The sequence below is a fragment of the Plasmodium malariae genome, assembly GCF_900090045.1.
Source record: "Plasmodium malariae genome assembly, contig: PmUG01_00_44, whole genome shotgun sequence".
NCBI classification, from domain to species: Eukaryota; Apicomplexa; class Aconoidasida; order Haemosporida; family Plasmodiidae; genus Plasmodium; species Plasmodium malariae.
In genome coordinates this window covers 1-25,298 of record NW_021638318.1, presented here as the reverse complement: position 1 = coordinate 25,298, position 25,298 = coordinate 1, and the positions used below count along the sequence as shown (strand labels likewise).

At 18.6% G+C, this 25,298-nt stretch overlaps 2 protein-coding genes and 2 pseudogenes across 4 annotated transcripts; 2 read left to right on the top strand and 2 right to left on the bottom strand.

The window, feature by feature from the left end:
• Nucleotides 1-2,804: 2,804 nt before the first annotated feature.
• On the top strand, nt 2,805-3,484 carry PmUG01_00073500 (annotated as a pseudogene). Its single transcript is given in 2 exon segments — nt 2,805-3,017; nt 3,032-3,484. Coding segments are annotated over 2 exon segments (666 nt in total).
• A 3,559-nt stretch (nt 3,485-7,043) lies between these two features.
• Nucleotides 7,044-7,882, top strand: PmUG01_00073400 (Plasmodium exported protein, unknown function; the record flags this gene model as incomplete). The annotated part of the gene is made up of 2 exons (XM_029006221.1): nt 7,044-7,130; nt 7,256-7,882. 2 exons carry the CDS (start codon nt 7,044-7,046, stop codon nt 7,880-7,882), a joined length of 714 nt encoding a protein of 237 aa, XP_028859228.1.
• A 4,329-nt stretch (nt 7,883-12,211) lies between these two features.
• On the bottom strand, nt 12,212-13,070 carry PmUG01_00073300 (fam-m protein; the record flags this gene model as incomplete). The annotated part of the gene is made up of 2 exons (XM_029006210.1): nt 12,212-12,856; nt 12,984-13,070. The coding sequence occupies 2 exons, from the start codon at nt 13,068-13,070 to the stop codon at nt 12,212-12,214; spliced, it is 732 nt and encodes a 243-aa protein (XP_028859227.1).
• Nucleotides 13,071-24,632: 11,562 nt separating this feature from the next.
• Nucleotides 24,633-25,202, bottom strand: PmUG01_00073200 (annotated as a pseudogene). The gene has a single exon. A coding segment is annotated over exon 1 (570 nt).
• Nucleotides 25,203-25,298: the final 96 nt, after the last annotated feature.

Below are 25,298 nucleotides of genomic sequence, written 5' to 3'. Positions count from 1 at the left end.
ATGTACTTATATATTAATAGATAATATGAATTATTTTTTTTTTTTTGCCTTTCATAATAGTAAAATTTTAAATATATCAATACATCACTAAAAAAGTGAATTATAAATAGGTGTCATGGATAAATATATATTTGTTCTGCATTCATCTAATAATTTGCAAGTAATATTTTATATTTATGTCCTCTTTTTTTATGTCTAAAAATATATCAATTGAAGAGTTATTATTTTTTTAAAGGTGTATAAAAAAAATATATTTAAATTATATTAACAAATACTAATACATTTATATTTATAATGTAAATTTTTAGATAAAATGATATTAAAAGAAGCATTATTTTTTTATTGATAATTCATATGCATATTATATTGTTTTTTTTTTTTTAATTAGATAAGTTTTATTTTAGCTTTATTAAAAAATTTTCAATATTTGATTGTAAAAGTTTTTATTAAATAAGTACAATAATTTTATATTAGAAATATTAATAAATTACTTACTCTTTAAAAAAGAAAGGAAAAAATCTATTAAAATTTCCTTTGTAAAAGTAAAAATATTTTTATTACATTTTATACAATAATACTGAAGGAAAAAAATGAATTAGTCTAATTGCATACAGTGTTGAACACATTACCATCTAAAAATAAAATATATTAGTATACAAAATAAATTTATAAGACAGAAATATAAGAAAGAATATTGGATCTAGAGGTGAATGATGATATAATAAGATATTTATTCTACTACATATATATAGTAGCATAATTCATATATGGTGTAAATATATATTAAGGCCAAAAATATATTTTTTATAAAGAACTTAAAATATTTATATATTACTCCTTAATTGAGTAAAATCATAGATAATTTAAAAAAATATGATTTATTTTTAAAAGAAAAGACTAAAATATTGTTTAGAAATCATAAATATAGAAAAAAACAAAAAACTTGTATTTATATTTAAAAGTTTAAGAGGATTATGTGAGATAGAGAATTTATTTTTCATAAATAATCTCATAATACATATATATTTGTTTTTAAACATTTTAAAAATGCAATGGCTTATACTTTATATGGCAATATTTTATGTGATATAAAACGTTAAATACTCAAATCATTGTAACATAAAAAGGTAGATGAGGTTGAATATATATTAAGGTAAAAGTATAAATAATGTAAAAATATAAACATATAATGATATTAATTTTTGTAATATTTTAACATTTTCTAATGTTGTTTATTATTACCTTGTATAAATAATTTATTTTAAGGTTAACTACAATATGACGATATATTTCAGATTATTACAATAATATTTTGTGCGTATAACTTTTTCATAATTATCGCTGTTTGGGTTACACATATAGAACGCAAATATTTGGGTATAATATATTTTTTGTTTACAATTTTTTTAATAAATGATTATTTGTTTTTATGTTTATGTTTAATTATTTTAGTACACCTTTAATATTTGCTCCTGACATAACATATTTTTAAAGGAATATATAAAAAATAATATATACCTTCTGAAATTAATAGAAAAATTACTAAAATATATATTTTAGTAAATTATTTTGTTTTATCGTATTTTTTGTATGCATATTATGCACTATACATATTATACTTAATTGTAAATTCATTGCATTTGGAATATTTATTAATGCAATTGCATGCAATATTTCTATAAAAATTTTATCTTTAACAGCATTTGTTCTTTATCCTTTTTCTACCATACTAGTCTTTCCTCTAAATATATATATAATAAATAAAAAATTAAAGTATAATGTCCTCGAATATAGAGATTTTTCATTGAGAAATGATGGAATAAATCAAAATTAAAAATTGTAATTTTTAAAAATAATAGCACAAATATAAAGAATGAATTTTTGTTTGCTTTATAGTGCATATATCTTTATAGATTAGGTAGTATAGATTAAATTCATCATTTTAAGAGTATTATACACAATAAAATATATTCATTAAGGAGAAACTAATTCACCTACTATAATTGTAATAATACACAAAGTTTTTTTTTTATTTTGTTATTATTATTTTTATAGTGTTATAATAATTAATGTTCTATAAAGTATATATAGATATTCCTAAATACAATATTTACAAATTTAGAATTATTATTATGATAATAACCTTAAAATTATTAATTATTACGTTAATATATTTAAGAATATATTATATATGTACTGCACATTCTATGTAGTAGATAAACTCAATATTTACATACAATATAAAAACACTTATTTCTTATTTTATTCCGAAAATAATTAATAAAAGCATTACCTAATTAATACACTACATTAAATTAAATATATATTTAATTATATACGAACAAATTCTAGTTAATTTATTTTTATGAAGTTTATTTTTATTTTAATATAACATTATAAGTTATACAATATATTTCTAAAGTTATGTTACTATTTATATGTAGTATAATTAATTATAATTATATATATTTTATCATGTTTTTATGAGAGAATTATAAAAAAAAAAATTTCATAAATATAGAACTGTTTGTTATTGGAAGTACATTATATTTTTGTTAATATTTTCCTTAATATAATATAGCATTAAAGATATATATAATGGGACACAAAATTAATATAATAATATTTATTAAAATTGCTGAGATTATCATTCTAACATGGATAAGCAATTTTAGTAATTATGTGGTAAAACAATATCATATAAGTATAATATTTATTATTTATAATTTTTTTGTTTTATATTAATCATTACAATATTTTACTATTAGTTTATTTATTCTTATTAAATCTAATTATTTACTTTGTATTTTTACTGTATATCTGGCAAATATTTGGACGGAAACTGTAAGTATGATAGAATAATAGATACAAAACGTTATAGGTTATTAGAAATATATAAACATGACAAAGATTCAAATAATGTGTGTTTAAAAGAAAGATTACCAAATATTGAAATTGACAAGCAGAAAGACATATCTCATAATGAAAAAGTAACGAAAAGAAAAAATAAACATATAAAAGTTTATTAAATAAGTCGCAGTATTTTACAGAAAATGCAGATAATAATAATGGAATTTTTGATGGAAAACACTTCCATTTTGAAAAAAAATGGATTAAAAAAATAAATTATGATGATTTTCTTGATAAGAAGAGGAGAATTTGTGATAAATTATTAAAAAAAATAAAATTTAGGAGTTATGGATTGGCAGCTTTTATATTTTTTCTTTTTATGTTGATCGGAACAGAATTGCCAATATTATGTGGATTAGGGTATATGAAAGAAAAAATAGAAATTACATTTAGTTCGCAAAATTTGCGTGATACCGTGAAATCTATTGTAGACACTCTTTGTCCAGAAAAATATTCATATCTAATAATGTTCTCACTAATTATCTTTATATTATCTGTCACAATTATAATAGCTCTTCCTAAGATCTTAAGAAATAATGAAAAATACAATAAAATTAAGTTGATGAGAGAATAACATGAACAACAAGGAATTTGTATTTTCATATAAATTAATGATTAATTAGAATTATTATATGTAATATGTTTATTGTTATATACTTTATAGTCATACCTATTATTGATATAATTTTGTAAATATACATGTGTATAAGATTTTATTTTTATACGAACATTAATAAATTACGTTTTTCGGTTTTTTGTATATTTGAATGATTTAATGATATTCATTTTTTATTATAAATTATTGTTATAGTATAATTAAATATTATTGCTTAATACATATATTTGTGCGTTAATTTTTATTTCTTTTAAAAATATATATATTGAATCAAAATGAACGTATAATATTAAAATTAATATAATTCTGTTAATTTTATATTAGAATATATATATTAGATGAAAAATACCTATGTTCTATTAGTTACCTACTTCAATTCTAAAATGATTATTGGTAGATGAAATAAGTAAATAGTTGACTTTACATTGAAAATAAAAATGTCCTTTTTTGTATTTAATCAAACGAAGTGAATATGTTATATTTCATTAAATATATTTTACTCAAAGGAAAAAAGATCATGTTTATTCTATAAAATAATTTTTATTAGAAAAACATTATAAATATGTTTATTACTTAAGACTATTTAACAAATGTCTTTTTTTTTATGGTATAAGTGGTGAATTATAAATATATGATAAAATAATAGCATTTCTAAATAAAATTCTGAGTAGGATATGTTATATAATACATGCTACCACAATAATAGATCTTATATTTTTCAGAAATACATGTCGTTATACGATTCTTGTATTCATCTATAAATTTCCATGAATTTTCTTTTCTTCTTAATGAATACAACATAATTTTTCAGATGAGGTGGATTAGTTTACAAATAAATTACATATTTGTAAATACAACACTGCTAAAATGATAATTTTATGTCCTAGTAAATTACAGAGATTATTGAAGTTCACTCATTATTTTAATTGGGATAATTTATAATGTTAGTAAAAGAAAAAATAAGAAAATTTCTGTAATAGTTGCTAATGCTATTAATGGATATTAATAAATAAATTCATAACTTTTAAGACGAGTAGTTTTTTTTATAGTGATTTTGATTACCTAATGAATTTCTTACAGGAACTTGGATTTATTTAGATTTAAGGGTCTCATGTTCATCATTAACAAATTGTTAAAATAGTATACTTTTGCACTTAGTCATAGGTATTTTATAAGTAACATATTCAATTTTAATATTTTGTATTTGCATAAAAAAATTATTGCCATTTTGCAAGATACATTTATATATATATTTTTATTTTATAAACAATAACATGTTTCATCATAGATTAGAAGATATTATGTATAAAATGTATTAATGTAACTTTTTCGAAATTGTGAAGCATATACTATATATGACAAATTATATAACAGGAGATCATTTTAAGTATTTTTTGTTTTATTGTAGAAGAAAAAAGCTTACGTTTCATTATATGAATTATATTGAAAATATAAAATATATTAGATTAAATAAAAATTTAATATTTAAATTAATATTTTTTATCTTTAATAGGGTATAGCTAGTATAAAAATGAAAATAATATTTTGAAAATTGAAATTTATTATTGCTTTATATTTAACTTGTTTTATTATTATTCAATAAAATTTTTTATTAAATATAAAGAGGTTATAATGGTAAATATATGTGTAATTTATTGAGTTATATTATGCATATATATATAAGAATACAATTGTCTATTAGCATGTATAATTAATAAAAAAATTTAAAGTATTACTAGGAAGTTAGAGTATTTGTGTGTTTTTTTTTAATTTAGAAATAAAACAAATAATTCATACAGATAAATAATTATTTTTTAAGAAAAAGATTCATAAATATTTTTACAAACAGTGAATGTTACTATGTGGAAAAAGTTGTGTTCATATGCAAATGTTTACCATGAATTTATAATATATGCATTTATTTTCCATAAATTTTTTAATAATTTTACTATATAGGTTATTGTAAAATTTTAATTGGTTTATTTATACTATACATTAAATTATTAACTACGTAAAAAATTGACATAATCCAAATATATTAAAACCTATAAAAAACTAAATAAGATAATTCACAAATGCCAGTCTTATAGTGAATTTAACTGAAAATAATATATATAGAAAAATTTTAATTTTTTTTAAGTATATTTTTTTTTTTTTTTTTTAATTTTTTAATTTTATCCTTAGAATAGAAACATTTTAAAAGAAAAAAATTGAGTTCTATATTAGATGATCTATATTAAATTATTAATAATATAATATTTTTGTAATTTATAATTTTTCCTTCTCCAAAATATATAAAAAAATAAATATGTTAATAGGGAATAATTTTGCTGTTATAGATATATTTATCAATATATATTTTTATGTTCATTAATTTGTATTTGTAAAAACTGTTTTTAATATAATGTATATGTAAATGAATTAACTAAAAATTATTTATTTTTTTAAATATTATTAGAAGTAAAATTACGAAATCATACATTTTACAATATTACTATGTTATTTTTTTATTTATTATGTACATTTAAAAACGCGTATGTAATATTCAAATGGTAAATATATTTCGTTAGAAATATCTATAACTTTATTATATTTTATACACAATTTTTACACCAATTTTAATTTTAATCTCCATTTTTTTTTATTTTTCTTTAAATTTTATTAATATTTCTTCTGAAAGCATACATTTTATTAAAAAAAAAAAAAATATCTAGAAAAGAAGAAAATTTTAAAAATTTTCATTTAGTAGTAATGGGAAAAATTAAATTTAGTTATAAAATATAATTTATAAAATCTATGATGCAAATATAAGAACTCCGTTTTTTTTATTTGATTTTAAAATTGATATTTTTTTAGTATATCAGTATCATAAAATGCTGATTTTTTAAATATAAAATAAACCGTAAAAATTACGATTTTAAAAATTAAAATTATATAATATTTGTAAAAATATTTCTATTTTAGTTCATTATAACTATTATTGTATTATGATAATGTTTTTTAAAAATAATAAACTTTTGTTCCAAAATATAATGTTTATCTAAAAGTAATTATTATTAAGGAAATATAATTATAATTAGCATTTATTCTCTTATATACAGAAAATTGTATAATGTACATTTTATACATTATATATTTTATATAAAGTGAATGTTTTCAATTATTGAGAACTCATTTGTTTTTTTTTATTTTATTTTGGAAAGGATTAATATAATAATTATTCAGTTATTTTACTGCGATAAATAACATAATTAAGTATTTTATATAATTATTAATACATTAAAATTATGTTATTAAATTAGTGTTTGCCTTTTGTGAATAATATTAAGGTTAAAATATTTTAATACAATTTTAGAGTTCCGTTACATTTTCCATGTTGTAATATGTATTATACTTATTATATGCATATTATTATTTTTTTATTAAAAAAAATATAGTGTCCCTTTTCATTGAAAATATATTTATTGTCAATAATTTGTTATTAGCAAGACATAATACTATATTAAAAATATACAGTATGAAAGTGAAATCTAAGCTATTCTTATTTATTAAAATCGAGGCATTTATCATTTTAACATGGATATATCGTTTTAATAGTGAAGTCGTATGACATATTTTAATTAAAGATACGTTTGTTGTTGATTTTTGTGTTTTTTATATTTCTATTGATATTTCATATTACGATTTATTTATTTTTCTATATTTTGAACATTTCTTTTGTTATTTTAGAGTAACATTTGTAAATATTTGGATGAGAAGGACGTTATTGATGAAAAATTATGTACAAAAAATTATCGCCTACTAGCAAGGTATAAAAAGGAAAAGTGTTCAAATATCGTATGGGAAAAAAAAGATATTCTAAATAATGACGAATGCGAAAAGAAATATATATCTAGGAATGGAAGGGTATCCAAAGGAAAAAATAAATTGCCAAAAATGTATGCGTCAGATACTATGGGAGGCTGTAAAAAAGCAGGGAAAAGTAAATCTTCTGAATATAATAACGTAAATACCTATTATGGGAAAAGAATGTTAGACAAAATATATTATAAAAATGTAGTTAGGTATAGTAAAAATGCTGATTTTAAGTTTATGAAAAAATGTATACAACAAAATGATGGGTCATTTTTTGCTTTATTTATCTTCCATTTAGTAGTTGGGGTAGCATTCGCTATGTTAATGTATTTTTTGTATGATAGCCTAAGCTCTATGAGCACTAGACATTTATTAAAATATTTTGGATCATTATATATATTATGGATTATAGTTTTAGTGAGGCTTTTTTATATCCTAAGAAAAATAGATAAACATAAAAAATTATTACATTTAAAAAGTAAAATGAACTACACAGTATAACATTCTTCACGTAAAATAGTATTTTATGACGATTAAAATATATAATCTCCTAATTGATAAACACAATTAACGAACATATCTATAATTTTAGAGAAACAATAGGTAGAACTGCAGATGAGAGGTTTTTTTGATCCTTAAGAGTAATAAGTTACATTTTTAATTTTTTTTTAAATGTGAATATTTTAATTTTATTCACATTTTATTTTAAAATATCTTTTAATTATAAAACAATATTATCATTTATATATATAATTTTGTATATATCAAAATTTTTTTGAAAAATGTATGTAGCTTCATAAATATATATAAAAGAACAGTTTATATATTTTCATTGATGTATGTGGCAATTTATGTTTGTAATCGTAAAAAAAAAAGTCTGGACTGTTTTTTGTTTTATTTTAGTCTTATTTTCTGCTTTTTGCAGTAATTAAAAAATGGAAGATTAATCTTTCTTATTAAGAATAAACGTAACTTGTTTTTCGTTTGAAGAAACAATGTGAATGAATATACTAATATTGTTATATATATGTTTTCATTTTTTTCTTTTTTATGTTTGTATATACATAACAGATGAATAACGAGTTGAATCAGTCTTATCACAATACAATTTGTGTTTTTACATTTAATTTATAGTTTCTTTATAATAGCTAAGATTAAATTTGCAAAAAAGAAAACCAATGAATCCTAATAAATAAGATAACGCATGTAGTTTTATATAATATATGAGATAATTAATACTCATTTATTTTTTTTCATTGTCTTTTTACTATTATATTATAATTTGTTTAATCAATGATGTAAATTCCTTTCGAAGGCACAAAAAGGTATATGTTATTTGTGATGTTTTAAATAGTATAAGATAATTGATAAGCGTCATTTTTGTTTATTTTAATTATTTTATTCAAGAATATGGTCCTCTTGAATTATAAATATAATTACATTTAAACATTTCACTTTACAGTTTTGTGTTAACAATAGATTCCACTGTTTAATGTAATTTGGAATATTATATATATTTTTTTAAATTGTTTTAGAAGGATATACCTTACTAATATTTATGTATAAGAAAAGGAATAAATAATTAATAATTCAAATTAGTTATTTTATGTATGTTTATTTTACATTTTATTTGTATATTTATTGAATTATATGTTTTATAATAGGAGAATTAATTTAACTTTATATACTTTTTTTTTAATTTTATATTTGATAAATGTAGGTAAATGTACATCCTATATGAATAAGTTCAATAAGCTTTTAAGATAGTAGATTAAATGTTAAAAAATTAATATTATAAAAGTACTATAGTAAAATAAGGAAAATGTTATTGTAAAAAAACATTAGATGAATATAGAAATGTCACTTATTTTTCTTATTGATTAAAGTATATACTTTTGTGATTCTACTAGTATTAATAGAATAGTTGAGAAGAATTAAAAAATACTTTGTAAATATCAATATTTAATGGTTAGTGAAACAAAAGGAAAAAAAATTTTTGCATGATAATACATGTAGTACATTATCATTTATTTTTAAACAAAATACTTCAATAAAAAATGTTATATACACTATAATTATATAACATTAATGATATTATTGATTGGAAGAATCATAACCAACTATTAAAGAATACATATTCAAGATAAATGAGTATTATAAGTGATAATATATCTAGAAGAAAGAAAAATGTTAATATATATATATACCTTCAGTAATGCTATATACTTATGTTTTATGTATTTAATCAAGACCAAATAAAGCATTTCAAGGTTTACAGATAAGGTTAATTCTATGAAATATAGAGTACATATTTGTGTTATATAATTTTTAGTAGTATTTTTGTTGGACGATTTTTAATTTTGCACATTGCTACCTTCTTCAAATGAAAAACAAAATTCTTATATTAGTCCTTTTATTTTTATACATATTTAATGTTTATTTAATTCTATTTTATAAAAATATATTTAAATATTTATGATAAAATATAATTATGACGAAAAAGGATTTCTATTTTTATTCTTGACAAAATTATACGAATATATCAATAAATATTTCTATTGAATATATAAGGAAATAAAGAAAATTTTAATAAAAATATGTATTCTGAAGTATTCTTGAGAGTTTTAATTAATTCAAATAGTATTATTAAATAGGTTTTTTAGGGTTATGCAATTTATTTCATAATAGAACTAATGAACATATTTTTTACGAATTTTCATGTGTTAACGCCGTTTTTATGAGGTAATAATTTAAATCATTAAAATATGTGTATTGAGTCTTACTATGAATAGTATAAAAATAAGCATAAGGATGGATATAACATGATGTATAGGAAACAAAAAGTTTGTAATACTTTTTATTGCAATATTTTTTTCAAAATTTTAGATAAATATATACGGGTACCCTAAAACATTAGACGACTTCAAATTAAAGAGTTAATACCATATATATCTTGTTTTTACAAATGATTTTTTTTTTTTGTTATAATTTTAAATGTTCAAAATAAAAATATATATATATATATTATAACAATAGGATCACATTATACATCTATGCACACGAAAATTGCTTACAAGTAAACATATATTTTAAGAAATTATAGTAATATATAATATAAACAAAAAGAAATATTAGAAAATAAAATAATGAATATAATAATTATCTTATTAAAATTCCAATTTGAACATTTTTAATTTCCCATGCAGTATTGTCCACATATGTTCGTCTCATTTTCTGTAGATCCCATGTATACATTCACAAGGAAAAATATACGAATTCTTTATACAATGGTTTAATCAGTACTTTTTGAAATTTATGAAGTTATTAAAAATAAAAAATATATTAATATTGCACTACAATTTCCATCAGAATCTATGAAAATTCAAATTTAATGAATAAAAATTAGGTGCAAAAAGTTTGAGTGTAAAATATCTTATATTTATTTAATTAAATATTGTAAAAAAAAAAAAAAAAATAGGTCAACTTTTTAAATATATATTATTAAAACATGCTTAAAAAATAAAATGAATCTTACGCATTTATAAATTACCTATAAAAAAAAAATCCATTTTTTCACTTTTTTTCTGTTTTAAAAATAAGATTTATATTTTAAGAAATTATTAATTGTTAGTATAAACTATACATATATATATACATCTTCACATCGGTGTTAACACTCTATATAATATATATATACCTTAGGAAAAATTATAACATATATATAAATATTTGTATACATATATTTATATAATTTTATGAAACGTTATATGTAATTTCGTTACCTTAAAAGAAAATTTTTATATTTATATATATATAACACGTTCTTAGAAGTGAACTGTTTTGAAAAAACTAAGATAAAAAAGGAAGCATTTTAAATATATTATTTCTTCATATATGATAATATTTAATTCGTTATTTTATACTTTTAATGAACTAAAAAAAAAAAAAATATAATATATATATATAGTACATTTTTAAATTTTCATTAGGATGTTAACCGCGTAAATATGAATATTAATAAAGCATTTAATGGCTTAAATTATTCATTTAGTTCTGAAAACTTTGTAGTCTGAATTTATTAAAAAATTATAAATAACACACATTTTATAGGGACATTATTTTTTAATATATTTATAAAATATGATATATGATTTTCAAAAAAAAGAAATAAGAATATAATATAATTTATGTTACAACATATATAGATTATAATATATTTCTCATAATTATTATTTTATAAAATAAATATTAACAGTTATTTTTTAAAGTAAATAAAATTTGTTTTTATGTGTTAAGGAAATACTATATGTTTACTTTGTTTAATTAAAATCTAAAAAAGTCATATTTATTATCATTTTAAAGATAATAATGAATTTTTACCATAAGATGAACCAAGAAAATCCTTGCATTCTACAAAAATATAAAAACATGAAGTACCATTTTTAGTTCGAATATAGCTAAGGCATTATTCGTATACATTGATTTGTATTGTCTTTTTATATGTTAATTTTAGTTCACAAAACTATATTTTTTATAAGATCCTATTGAAATAGGAATATTATATATATTAAACCATAATATGCAATTAAAGTGAAAAAATAGTATAAAATAAAATTTTAAAAATATCATAACATTCATATTAACGAAAAAATGATTAATTTAACTTTTTTTTTCTTCTGTGTTAAAAAGAAAAATTATACCTACATATATTTATAAAATTATAATAGTTATAAGTATGTTTTATAAGAATATATTCCGTAAAAATATTATATATATTAGTTAACGTTGGAAACGTCCTTACAGAAAAATGTATATTCTTTATTGTTCATTTTACTCTGCCATCAACTTAAATTTTTTATATTTTTCTTTATTTATTAAGAGCTTATATAACGCTATTAGAAGTAAGACAGACAATATAAACATTAATATTCCAAATGACATTAGATAAAAATGATTTTTAGTTTCACCTAGGACATTTTCTACTGCTGACCATACTGTTCCCAATGTTAATGCATTTTTAATTTTATCCCCTGCAGCTTTCAAGTACTTAAAATGTTGTAATATTGGCAATCCAATTGCGAACAAGAAAAAAAGGAAAGTCATAAAAGCTCCATACCTGTATTTTCTGAATTTTATTTTTTTTAAAGCTATATCACAAATTCTTCTTTTTTTTTCAAGTAAATCATCATAGTCTTTTTTCTTAATTAATTTTTTTTCAAAATGGAAGTATTTACCATCAAACATCCCATTATCATAATCTATAACTTCTGTATAGTATTGCGCCTTATTTAATGGACTTCTATTAGACTGTCTGTTTTTTCCTTTGTTCCTATCTCCATTGAATGGTTTATCCTCTTTAAGATCTAAAGTATTTGAATCTTTATTCTTTTTATATTTTGCTAGTAAACGATAACATCTTGTATTTAATCTTCTACATGGTGTCCATTTCTCAATTAACAATTTGTTATTAGTTCTCTAAAAAAATTATGTTAATATACGTTATTTCATACAATAAATAATATAATAATAATAAAAATTATTAAAAAAAATAAAACACAAAAAATATAAAATTTACAGAAATCCATATATAACATTATCATACTGTATCACAACAAAAATGACATATCCAACTTAAAATCATAAACGCAGAAATTTTGAAAAATAAGGTGGAATTAATTTTTTGTTCCATTGTATAGATTATTAATATACATATATATTCAGCAAGGGAAAAATTAATAACTATTTATTTTGCTGCTTATTATGGGGGATGCTATATTTATTTTTAAAACAATTTGTTTTTATTACTTCATAAATATTTAATAAAATATATATAATGACCATGTATTTCACAGGGTATACAAAGAAAAAAACTTTAAAAATATTTAAAAAATTCTTAATGTTAATTATATATAAAAAAAAAAATAACTAACATTCATTAAAATAAAATATGTTTATTTATAAATATTCAAAATATATTATACAATTATTTACTCTAAGTAACTGGCTAAATAATATATGTATTAATTTTTTTTCATAAAAAGCAAAAAAAAAATATATATGATTTATTATTATACGAAAATATTTAGTTTACATACAGTGTAGAATGTTGAGAATACATATATTATATATTGCTCTTCATGTTAAAAATATAATTACTAATTTTTAAAATGTTATCCTACAAATAATACTAATTTTATAAAGATATTTTTTACAAAAGATAATATTCATAAAATATATTAATAATTGTAATATAATAATAGTGGAAAAATTTTATTTTTTGTGCATTTTGTTCTGTTATATACAGCAATTACATTACTTATTTAGTAAACATGGGTATTTTTTTATAGGCTATAATATAATTTATAAAAATCAAGTTTTTAACATAATATTATATAATCTATGAAAAAATATATATAAAGATGTATAAAATCTGACTTTTTATATTTTTCCATAATTTTTAAAAATTTTAATTATAAATTAAGATTAATTTATAATGTTATTTCTATAAAAAAAATATTCATATTCAACTAATTTATTTTTTTTAATTAATAATATATACTTAGAAGATATATGAATAGTAAACATAATTTTAAATGCACTATTAATATTCTAATTAGAATATTTTTAATTTTTCTATGCTGATATAACCATATGTACCTGCTTCATTTTCTGTATATCATATGTGGAAAGTTGCAAAGGAAAAAATATGGATACGTTATTTCACCTATTTAATGATTATATTTAAAGAGTATGTAAATGTAATAACTAGAACTTATATTCAAATTATAATTTTCATTTGAGTCTATGAAAAATAATATTTAATATTTGAAAACTACTCAATAAAATGCTGTAGACAAAAACTTACAAATTATATTTATTTAATTAATCATTTAAAAAAATATTTACTTTTTAAAAATAAATTATACTTATCCAAAAGAAAAAAAATAATAAGTATTTATATATTATCTACGAAAAGATAATTTTTTTTTTTATGTATTTTATTTTTTTTTAAATTATTATTAGAATAGAGATAATTAATAATGCTTAATATAAATAACATATATTTTTGTACATCTTTAAAGTGCTAACATATTACAAAATATATTTATGGACAATGTAAAAGTACAGAATATAAAGAAATATTTATCTGTTTATCATTGAATTATTTAAGAAAAAAATACATTTTTTTTAATATGTTAAATGAAAATTTTTATATTTATAGTTACATAATACAACTTCAGCACTATATCATTATGAAAAAAACTAAAACAAAAACAGAAAACAATTTAAACAAATTATTTTTTAATATATAACTGTATTTAATTTGTTAATTTAATCTTTTTATAGAATAAAATGTATATATTTCTTGTATTTATTTATTTATTTACGTTATTATATATATTTAATTCGTTTATTCAAAATTTAATTTACACCACAATTAATATGAATAATTAAGTAGTAATTTATTTGAGATTTTAAATGACTGTAATGATATATAGTTCATAATTTATATAAGAATTATAAATAATTAATATTTTTTGAGAATAATTTTTTATTATACATTTATATATACTTATATTATGTACAAAAAAAGGAATGACCGTAAAAAAGGCATTTAAATTAATACACTTTATAACATGTTTTAAATAGAGTCAACTTATAGTATATTAAATATCATATATAATTAAAAATTATATATATATATCAATATAACAAAGTATATTCACGTCTTTTTTTGAATACAAAATAAGATGAGTTTATTTTTGATTTAAAACTAGCAATATATTTTTTTAATAGACTAAACAAATTAACATTTTAGACAGTAATAAGACAAAAAAGAAAAGAAACTATTTTTTAGTAGAATATAAATATTTTACTTCAGTAATTATATATGTTGTATGATGTTATATGCTAATTTAGCGCATATATATATATATATATTTTAAATTAAAGTATGCTAAAATATATGCGCTTACGTATTATTAGTATTTAGTCCAGTTGAATCAATTCTTTATATTAAAAATTAAAGGACATCAAAACGTTCAAATTCACAATAAAACAAAGAATATATTTTTTCACTGCTGTCTGTAAAAAATGCCATATATATATTGGGACATATACAAAATTAAAGATATTATGATTATGTGTAGTAAGATTAAAAATATTATATCAATTACTAGATATTAAGAAATTCTTTAAGAATATATAAATATTTTTTACTATGAATTTTATCTTTTGCTGAACTTGATTTTTTTATGTTTTTTAACTTTATTATGGTAATAAAGAACGTTGAATATAAGAGCGATGCCTAACATAATGAAAGTTATGAAATATATTAGTGTTCCAATTTAATGTCTTAGAGCAGAAATTTTTCCTTTAGTGGGATATTCATCTAAAAATCCCAATAAGCATGACAAACTATCTTTTAACTTTTCTGATGGAGTTGACCATATTCATTTATTTTACTCTGCTAACTGAGTATTAATCCTTCATAATTCAGCAACCACATCTTCTTATATACGAAATGCTATGTTAAATGTATTGTGGGTATTATTAATAATAAAAGTAAAATAATTCTTAATCCGTATTTTTTAAGTATTATTTTTTTGTAAATCCTATTACTAACAGTCCTTTTTCCTTAAGAAAATCTATATAAACGAGGTCTTTGAATATTTCTTTTTTCATGTAGGAATATTTTTTTTGTATCAAAAATATAAAAATTATTTTAATTATCTTGTTTATTATGTTGCGCATTCTTTAACGAATCTTCATCTGATGCTTTTATTTTTACATTTTTTCTCATTATAAGTTGTATTTTTTTTTTTTTTTTTTTTTGTTCGGTGTATCTTACTTTTTGTTTTTCACATGAACTGTTATTGTATAAATATATTAATATAATCATATATAGGGATTGTTTAATATGGAATATAAATCGTAATTAATTGTAGGTAATTGTCTTGGAGTATCTACACACATTCTATATTGTTTTCTTCTAATTCCTTTTTGTATTCTGAAGATGAAGATTCTATTATTGGCATATACAAAATTTTGTATATTCCCGTTTTTTTTTCTATTCATTGTGTTCCGTATATAATTCTTTATAATTTTTCTTTTAGATTCTGTTTTCATATATATATATTTTTTTTTATCAGGAACAATATTTAGTTAACTTAAGTCATTATTTCTATCTATTATTTACTTTTACATAATTTCTTCTGATAATAACTTTGATATACTTTTATCTTCTTTCTATATCGTATTTTCTTTTAAAATTTTTTATATTAGGAAAATACTTCTCCTTAAATTAAATCAGTTCTTCATCAACATCAAAACTCTTCGAAAGTCTGCTTATGTATTCAGTGGTTTCTTCAACTTTATATTCCTAAAATTTCTTGTTTTCATTAATTTTAATATGACTCTTTTATTTTCTCCATAGTATATGAAGTATAAGAATTTTTATCGGCATAATTTATTCTCTTAATATTTTTTATCGTCGAACTAAAAAAGCTTCTTTAACTCGTGTTTCATTATTCATATATTTATTACTATAAAACCTTCATACATATCAATAGCAATAATTTTTTTATAAGTTTTATTCTTTATTGCTTATAGTATTCTTAGAAAGATTTGATATCTACTTAGTGCTCCATAATTGTTTTTACCATAATGATGTATCTTCATTAATATGTGTATATATATCACGTTTTTTATTTAATTCTTTAAAGTATTCTTCTTAAATATATTGTTGTATCTTGAACATGTACTTCATCGGTCAATGTTTTAAAGTACTTTTCTCCATTCCTATTATATGATGTATTGCAGTAGAAATTACTGTATACAATTTTGTTTTATCTTCTATCTATCTATATATTGTATTATTCCATTTATCCATTTAAATTTTAATCTATGAAAAGATGCCTATTTTTCCTCTTATCTAATATTCTAGTATAATTTTTTAAATAGTTTGCTCAATAAATAATTTCGTCTACTTAATATATTATTATCATATGTTCAATTTTTCATATATATTCTGAATCAATCACTCCCCAATTATTAAGTGTTTTTGCTTTCTTTTTTTATAAATATTACGTTGAATAATAAGAAATATGCCTTATCCAGTTCCCATTTTTCATTGTTGCATTGATCTAATACATATGGGTATATATTAATAGTACTATTGTTAACCTTTTTTTTTAATAGTTTTCTAGAATTTATTCGTATATTTGTGTTTGTATCGACTTTTTTTGATTTCATTTCTTTTTTAGGAAACTTATTTATAGCGTGCATTTTCATAAATTTTAGTTATTTCAAAATGGTAATATGCGCCTATTATTAATAGTTAACCATATTTTTTTTTTTTTTTTTTTTATTTCTACTTCAACATCATAAACCTATTACAAATGGTGCATAGTACAATGACATAGTAATACTAGTAATATATATATTATAATTTTATTTTAAATTTTAAATATAATAAATATAAGATTTCAAGAAACATGTAGAAATATTATATTTTTTAAATGGGCCTGTTTTGTTACATTGTGAAAAAATATTGACAATGTGATAACAACTACAATTATTAGGATGAACATATCATTCGAATCATTTTATTTTATTTTACGTTAACAATATTTTGTAAAGTATATAAAATAATAGTTCATCTTAATATATTAAATCAATACAGAAAAAAATTATAATATATATATATATAATTATTGTGGGGGATAATTTTTTGTAAGCTTTTATTGATAAATAGAACAATCAAATTAAAATGTAAAAAAACGCAGAATAATGAAAAAGAAAACTTATCTTTTTATATATTTTTTCAAAGAACCATTGAAAATTGTATTTATTAGTAAATTATATCTATGAATAAAATTTCTGTGTCCACATATATTTATACAATAAATTAGGAAAAAAACAAAAAATGCATGGCAGGAATATTTTTAATATATATATATTACATTTTAGAGACACCTCTATATATTATTTGTACTAAGTAATAACCCTAAGGATTTAAGAATGTATTTTAAAGATTTATCTATTTTTTCACGTATAAATTCGTGTTTTTATTTTAACGGAATATAAAATTCAGTTTATATTTTCTAAATAAAATATAATACCACAGGTATGAAAATATAACTTCTTACGTATTATTATTTGTGTACGCCATTCTTTTTTTTATATAAATTCATTAGACAAATGTATTTATTTTATGTATACTGAAGAATAAGAGAGTATATATACCAAAATGTGAATAGTTATCATTTTCTCGCTTATTATTTTTATTTTTAAATTAACATTTAATACCATTCTAAAAATATAAAAAAAAAATTCTAGAAATTCTATTTCTTATGATATATTCATAAATAAAAAACACTTTTCGCATGTGTTCTTAAAATAACTAAATATATAAAATAATGTTTGTTTTATATAAAAAAATATAATAATAAAAATGAATACAGGCATATTTTAATGTGTTCTTTTTTATTTTAAATTTGTTAGTATTCACAAAAAACAAAAAGAATATTTAACATTTTATTGCACATTATTTCATTATTTTTATTAATACTTTTTAATAACAAAATTATTTAATCAAAAAAATTAAAATACTAAAAGAACATAAATAATGTTTCTTTTAGATAAACCGAATCATGTTGAAATAAGAAGGTTTATATGAATTTATTATAGTGATCTTAAAAAATTTGTTTTTTCAAATAAAATAAAAGATTAGGGAGAACATAACAGAGAACTCTGTGCTAAGAAAATTAAAAGAATATAAAATTATTTAAATAAAAATGCATAAAAGTTAAAGGGGAACAAATATAATCCATTTTAAATATTAAATTTTTTTTTTTTAACATTTTATTATTCTAGTAAATAATTATAATCATTTAAGTTTATGATTAAGAAGAGTTTAAGTTTTATATGAGAATTATTAGTTATTAATATTTTTTCCTTATTCAATTTTTATGTCACTATATTTAAAATGTGTACATACAGAAATTATAATATTAAAAAAATAAATAAATAACAGAAATATAAGAACGAGTAGTTCTAAATGTATTACTAAAAGAATTTAACTTACATTAAAATATTTAGATGCTAAAAAGGGAATGATATTACATATTGCAAAGCTTCGTGTTTTGTATATATGTGTAGTTTTACATTACTTTCATAAAATTATTTTTTAAAATTAACAGTTCTTAAAGAAAAAAGGGGTTAGCTAAATATTAATAGTATTGGAAGTGAAAAATACATAATAAAATATATAATTAAACCTAATTATATAGGAGTTTTTGTAAAGATATCATTTAATATTTTTACAAATTCAGGTCTTAAAAAGTAAATTATAATTTCTAATTTTTTTGACCTTTATTTTTATAATTTTAAAGTTTTTATTTTCATATTTTTATCTAAATAACAATTTGAATATTTTTTATTAACTATTTTAAATTTATCCCGTTATTGTTTTATAGTATATTATTTTATAATATATACTTTTATAATATAATATAATATATTTTTTTGAAATTTAAAAAATATAAAACTTTATATTATTAAAGATGAAAAAAATTTACTGTTCGCATTGGCATCTTTTATTACATTTAATTTTTCTACTTCGAATTTAATTGAGAGCTCTAAAATTATAGGATAAAATATATCTTATAAATTTATTAAAAATTTTTAATTCTAAGTGAAAGTTAAATTAACTTGAAATATAAATTTCCCATTTAATATTTTATTTAGTTTACTATTATGGATATAAATATAACGAATTGTACGTTTTATGACATTTGAGGGTATATAACAAAGAAGCATTTAAGGAAAAACATTTATGAAAAAAATAAATCAAAAAATTCTCATAATTTGGATTCAAAAAAGCGTTTTTTAGAAGCGAACAGTAAAATGTTAATATATTATGGAAAGAAAAAAAATGCTTATCTTGAAAAAGATTTTTCGAGACGGACTGATCATTTGAGAAACTTAAAAAGAGGTATTACATGTAAATCTAATATGATCTTAAATTATAAAAATCCTTTTCTCGATGTACTATCTAACCTTATTTGTTTCATAATTTTGTATTTATTTGAATTCTTAAATGTAATTTGATGTTATGACACATGGTTTTATGTAAAATTTTGAGCTTATTTACATGTAAAATATATGTATATTCTACAAAATACTTATAAAAGTGTATACATGATATTTTTTTGTTAAATTAGTATAAAATAGATGTATTTAACTGTAACAAGTGAAGTAATTTTGTCTACTTTTATTTTACCTTTTTTGAATTCTAAAGTATTATCGCGTGACCTAAATAAAAAAATGTATTATTAGTTTTGACGTATAAGTAAATGTCTATTAATCTATATAATATGACGAAAAGAGTGTTTTGTTTTTGTTTATTATTATTGAAAGTAAATTTAATTAATATTTATTATAACTGGATTATAATATTTATATAATGCAAAAGTCATTTTATTATATTTTTAAAAATTTGAATAGTTTTTATATGAAATTATAAATATGTAGTATAATAATATATTTTAAAAATGAATTTACATAAATAATTATTAATTTTGAGGATTATAAATTGCTGTAACTAAAAATTGGATGAATAGACTTAATAATTTTCTTATTTAAAATATGCTGTCAATTCAATATGTAATATTTAATTTAATATTTATTATAAAAAAATGTTATACATACAAAATCTACTTCTATTTTTACTTTTTTATTTTTAGAGCAAGTGAGCGTTCTAACATATTAATATTAATAGATTGTTTATGTTTACACTGCACAGAAACTTCTTATTATTTTGTAGTGATAGTAATTGTCTAAATACAAAATATATAAATGTAAATGTTTAGTTACTATAATAGAAACAAAAATAAATTCATATGTTTAATCTAGTGGAACAAATTTTAATAAATAATTATTTTTATGTTTGTGTTATTATGTATATTTGTATATATATGTTATAAAATTATAGTTAATATGGTCTTAGTGTTATTTTAAATTATTCATAATTAAGGTTAAGTAATGTCAATATTTTGATGCTAATGATATATATTTTTATAAAATTATTATGAGTAATAGTATAAGTTGACATAAATGGTACTTCATTTGCAAACATATCATCTTTTATTTTATTAATTAGATAGCTATAAAAAGATTGAACAAATGTCTAATTGTGCATCTATATAATATTTAATTGAAAAAAAAGGAAATATACCATTTTGTATTCAGCATTTATAAAAATAATTAATATTGTTACATTTAATATAAAAAATTTGAATTTACTTAAACTGAAATAGAGATTTAATTTTTATTTGACGTGTTATTTACTTACTGGAGTTATATGAAGTGACGATATTATTTTTTTGCAATTATGTGTATGTTTATGGGCTACACTAAGTGACACTAACAAATGGAAAATTCTTCATTAAAAAATTTATAATCATGATAATGAATATTTAAATAGAATACATAAATTGTTCTTATATACTTTTTTGTTAATCGTATATATTACAATATGTTATTACAAATATTAATTTTACGTATATAATATATATGAATTTTATATTACAAAAATTTTTTAAATAAAAATTACATTTCGTAAGAGAAACAATATTTTATATAGCACATTTTTAACAGGAAATAACATAGATGTTTAGTGTCTCTATATATAATCATTTTTAATAGAACACAATGTACATCATAATAGAAAATATATTATATGTTTTTCTTTATATAAGTTTTACTTTATTTCTTATATTTACTTATATGTTGAAATTCATAAAATAATATGTGTATTTGCAAAAGATATATGTCTTTTAAATTTCATTTAAACTATAAATTTTTGTAATGGTTTTTTTAACGTATCTTAGAACAGTTTAAAAGTCCATCTTAAAAAATATTTACACTTGGTAACAACTTATTTGCTGAATGTTAGCTTTCTATCAGTTTTTTCAGTAACATATTTACGTATAAATGAACATTAGATTATAAAGAAGTGGCATTTAAGGAACATTTTTAGTTATTTTGTAGAATTATTAACAATAAATAGAAATTACATTTAGGATGAAAATTCTGCAACTGCAAATTTATATATAATGTAAACTTCTTTTCTTTTTCTTTTTTAAATGTATTAGGAGAAAAAAATAATGAATAAATGATTTATCAAGTTCATTAAAACATTTCATAAATCTTAATAATATAGTATGTAATATAATGTTACTTATGATAATAATCATTAGGCATGAATTATTATGTAGTACCATAGGAAATAAAATTTTTTCTTTTTATTCTATTAAGAAATCAATGAATATAATTAATGCCCCCAATGCACTTGCTTTTTGTAGTCTGTGGTGCATTAAAATTATACATAAATATTGTATAATAATGTGGAACTTTTTTCATTTTAGAATAGTATTGTGTTTTAAAAAAAATGTATTTATTCCAATATTAATAAATAAAAAAAATAAAAAAGTATTTAGAGTTGAAAAATAAATATATCATTAAAATTTACTTGTAAAATTAATGAAGAGATATATAGTAGAATATATAGTATAATGAAATATAAATATATCACTTTTTAGATATTTTTTTATAATTTTGTATATTTTAAAAATATGGTTAATTTAAATAATTTTCTTGTTAAAAATATCTTGTAACTTTTAATATGTAGAATCTCATTAATTATAATGAGAATAGATAAATATATTAATGTATTAGATGAAGTATAAAAAGTATATATAGATATATAGGAAAAGTGTACAAAATAAACTAATATAGTTATTTATGCCTATGTTTTATATGTAAAAATATCGTTTACTCGGAAAATATTATTATTAATTATATAAGAATATTTACAAAGTAACACATTTTAATAATTATAAAATTTTATGCTATAAATATAATAGTGCGTACGCTATTAGATACGATAGTAATTTTATAAAATATTAAAATAGACGGAAATAAACGAAAATAATATAAACGTATTAAATTTAAAGTTGTATTAAAATTAATATATAAATTGTACATATAAACAAAGTATCAATATATTTTTCATTATGAATGTGTAACAAAAAACTATTATTATACTTGTATTATGAAATTAATTAAAATTCTATATTTGATGGAATATATATAATAAGATTTCATAATATTTTTGGACGTGTATTTTTTCAACCAATATACTGATAAATGAATCGATAAGCATGTGATTTACTTCATTTAATGTTATAATGAATATTTATAAATAGAAAATGTTAACGAAATGAAAGATAAAAATTTTAAATTATTTAAAACTGTGCAAAAATAGATGACGCATTCAATAAGTAAAATGAAAAGGTAAAATATATTAATTTATCTTAACGAACTTTTAATACAATGTTTTATATCTTCTTATAATGTATAATAATAAAATTTGTAAATAGGGGGATCTGAGTCTACATATGTAAGATATGATAATATATTGTTTATTCAGTATGCCAAATAACATAACAAAAGAAAAGAAGAAAAACAAAAAATTCTACAATCTGTAGAGTAAATAAGAACTGTTAGTTAATAATTATATTATGTTTATCAAATTTACGCATGAATATATATAGTAAATATATATTCTTGATAATTAAAAATCAAAGTAACCATGCATATTTTCAAATAATAATACATGAGTTAATGTAATTTTATGTTACCTTTTCATATTTTTTAAATTGATAATGCTAAAGTTTATTTTACAAATTTACATAAATATATATATATTATTCGCTAGAAAATAAAATTTTTTATAAATTTTGAAACTTCAATAATATAAAATAAAAATACCAATACAAATAATTTCTTACATAACAAGACATATAAAATTATACAAAGACAATTCTTTAAGGTAATATATGAATAAATAAATAACTCAAATATTATATAATTCTATTTGTAATGTAGTTTTATCTATAAATAAATATATAACGTTTTATGAATTTCCAAATTAATATAACAAATTTATAAAATTAACTTTTTACAATGAATACTTTTTTCTTATTTTTTACTACGCTTAGATTAATTTAGACTCTAACTTTATGTATATTAATGTAAAATAAATTGTGTTATCCAAAACATTAGAATATAATATTAAAAAATTTTTTACTAGGAACTACAATAAATACTGGATTACAATATAAAATAGTAATAGACATAATTGCTACGAGAATGATATAAAACCAAATATTTTACCTGCTAATACAATTAAGGCAACGAATATCGGAATTATTAAATGCATAAGGAAGAACAAAATTATAAATTTTATTGATTGTTTTTTATTATAATTTATATTAACTTCACGTACACCTTCTGAATTAATAGAATTATATTTATTATTTGATCTAAAATGGTGTAAATTTGAGTCATATTTTGAGTGCAATTTTTTTAAAGATTTTGGTTGGTAATTGTATTGAATATTATCATAATGTTCTAATGTGGGTGATTGTTCTTTTAAATTAGGTTCAAAGTCGAATTCTCCAAGTTCATCAAATTCTGAGTTTTTCATTAAATAATTAAATTCATCGTAAGAAGAAGCATCACTATATGGTGATTTCTTATCTTCATGAAAATGTTTATTATTCTGTAATACATATGTTTTTTTTTTAAATGCTTCAGCGCTTTGTCCTTCTAAATTAATTATTTTTTTTTTTAAAAGTTTAAATTTATCTCTGACCGATTCTACTGTCTCACTACTTAATAATCTTCTAAATTTAACATTTAATACGTTATTTCTGTTCAATTCCTTGTTCCATGATTTATCGCAGATGGTTTTCTAGAAGTGAAGATTCATATTAAATATTTAAAAATGTATTTTTATATTATATAAATAAAATTATTGTATCATATAGAAATTAAAATTAAAAAGAAA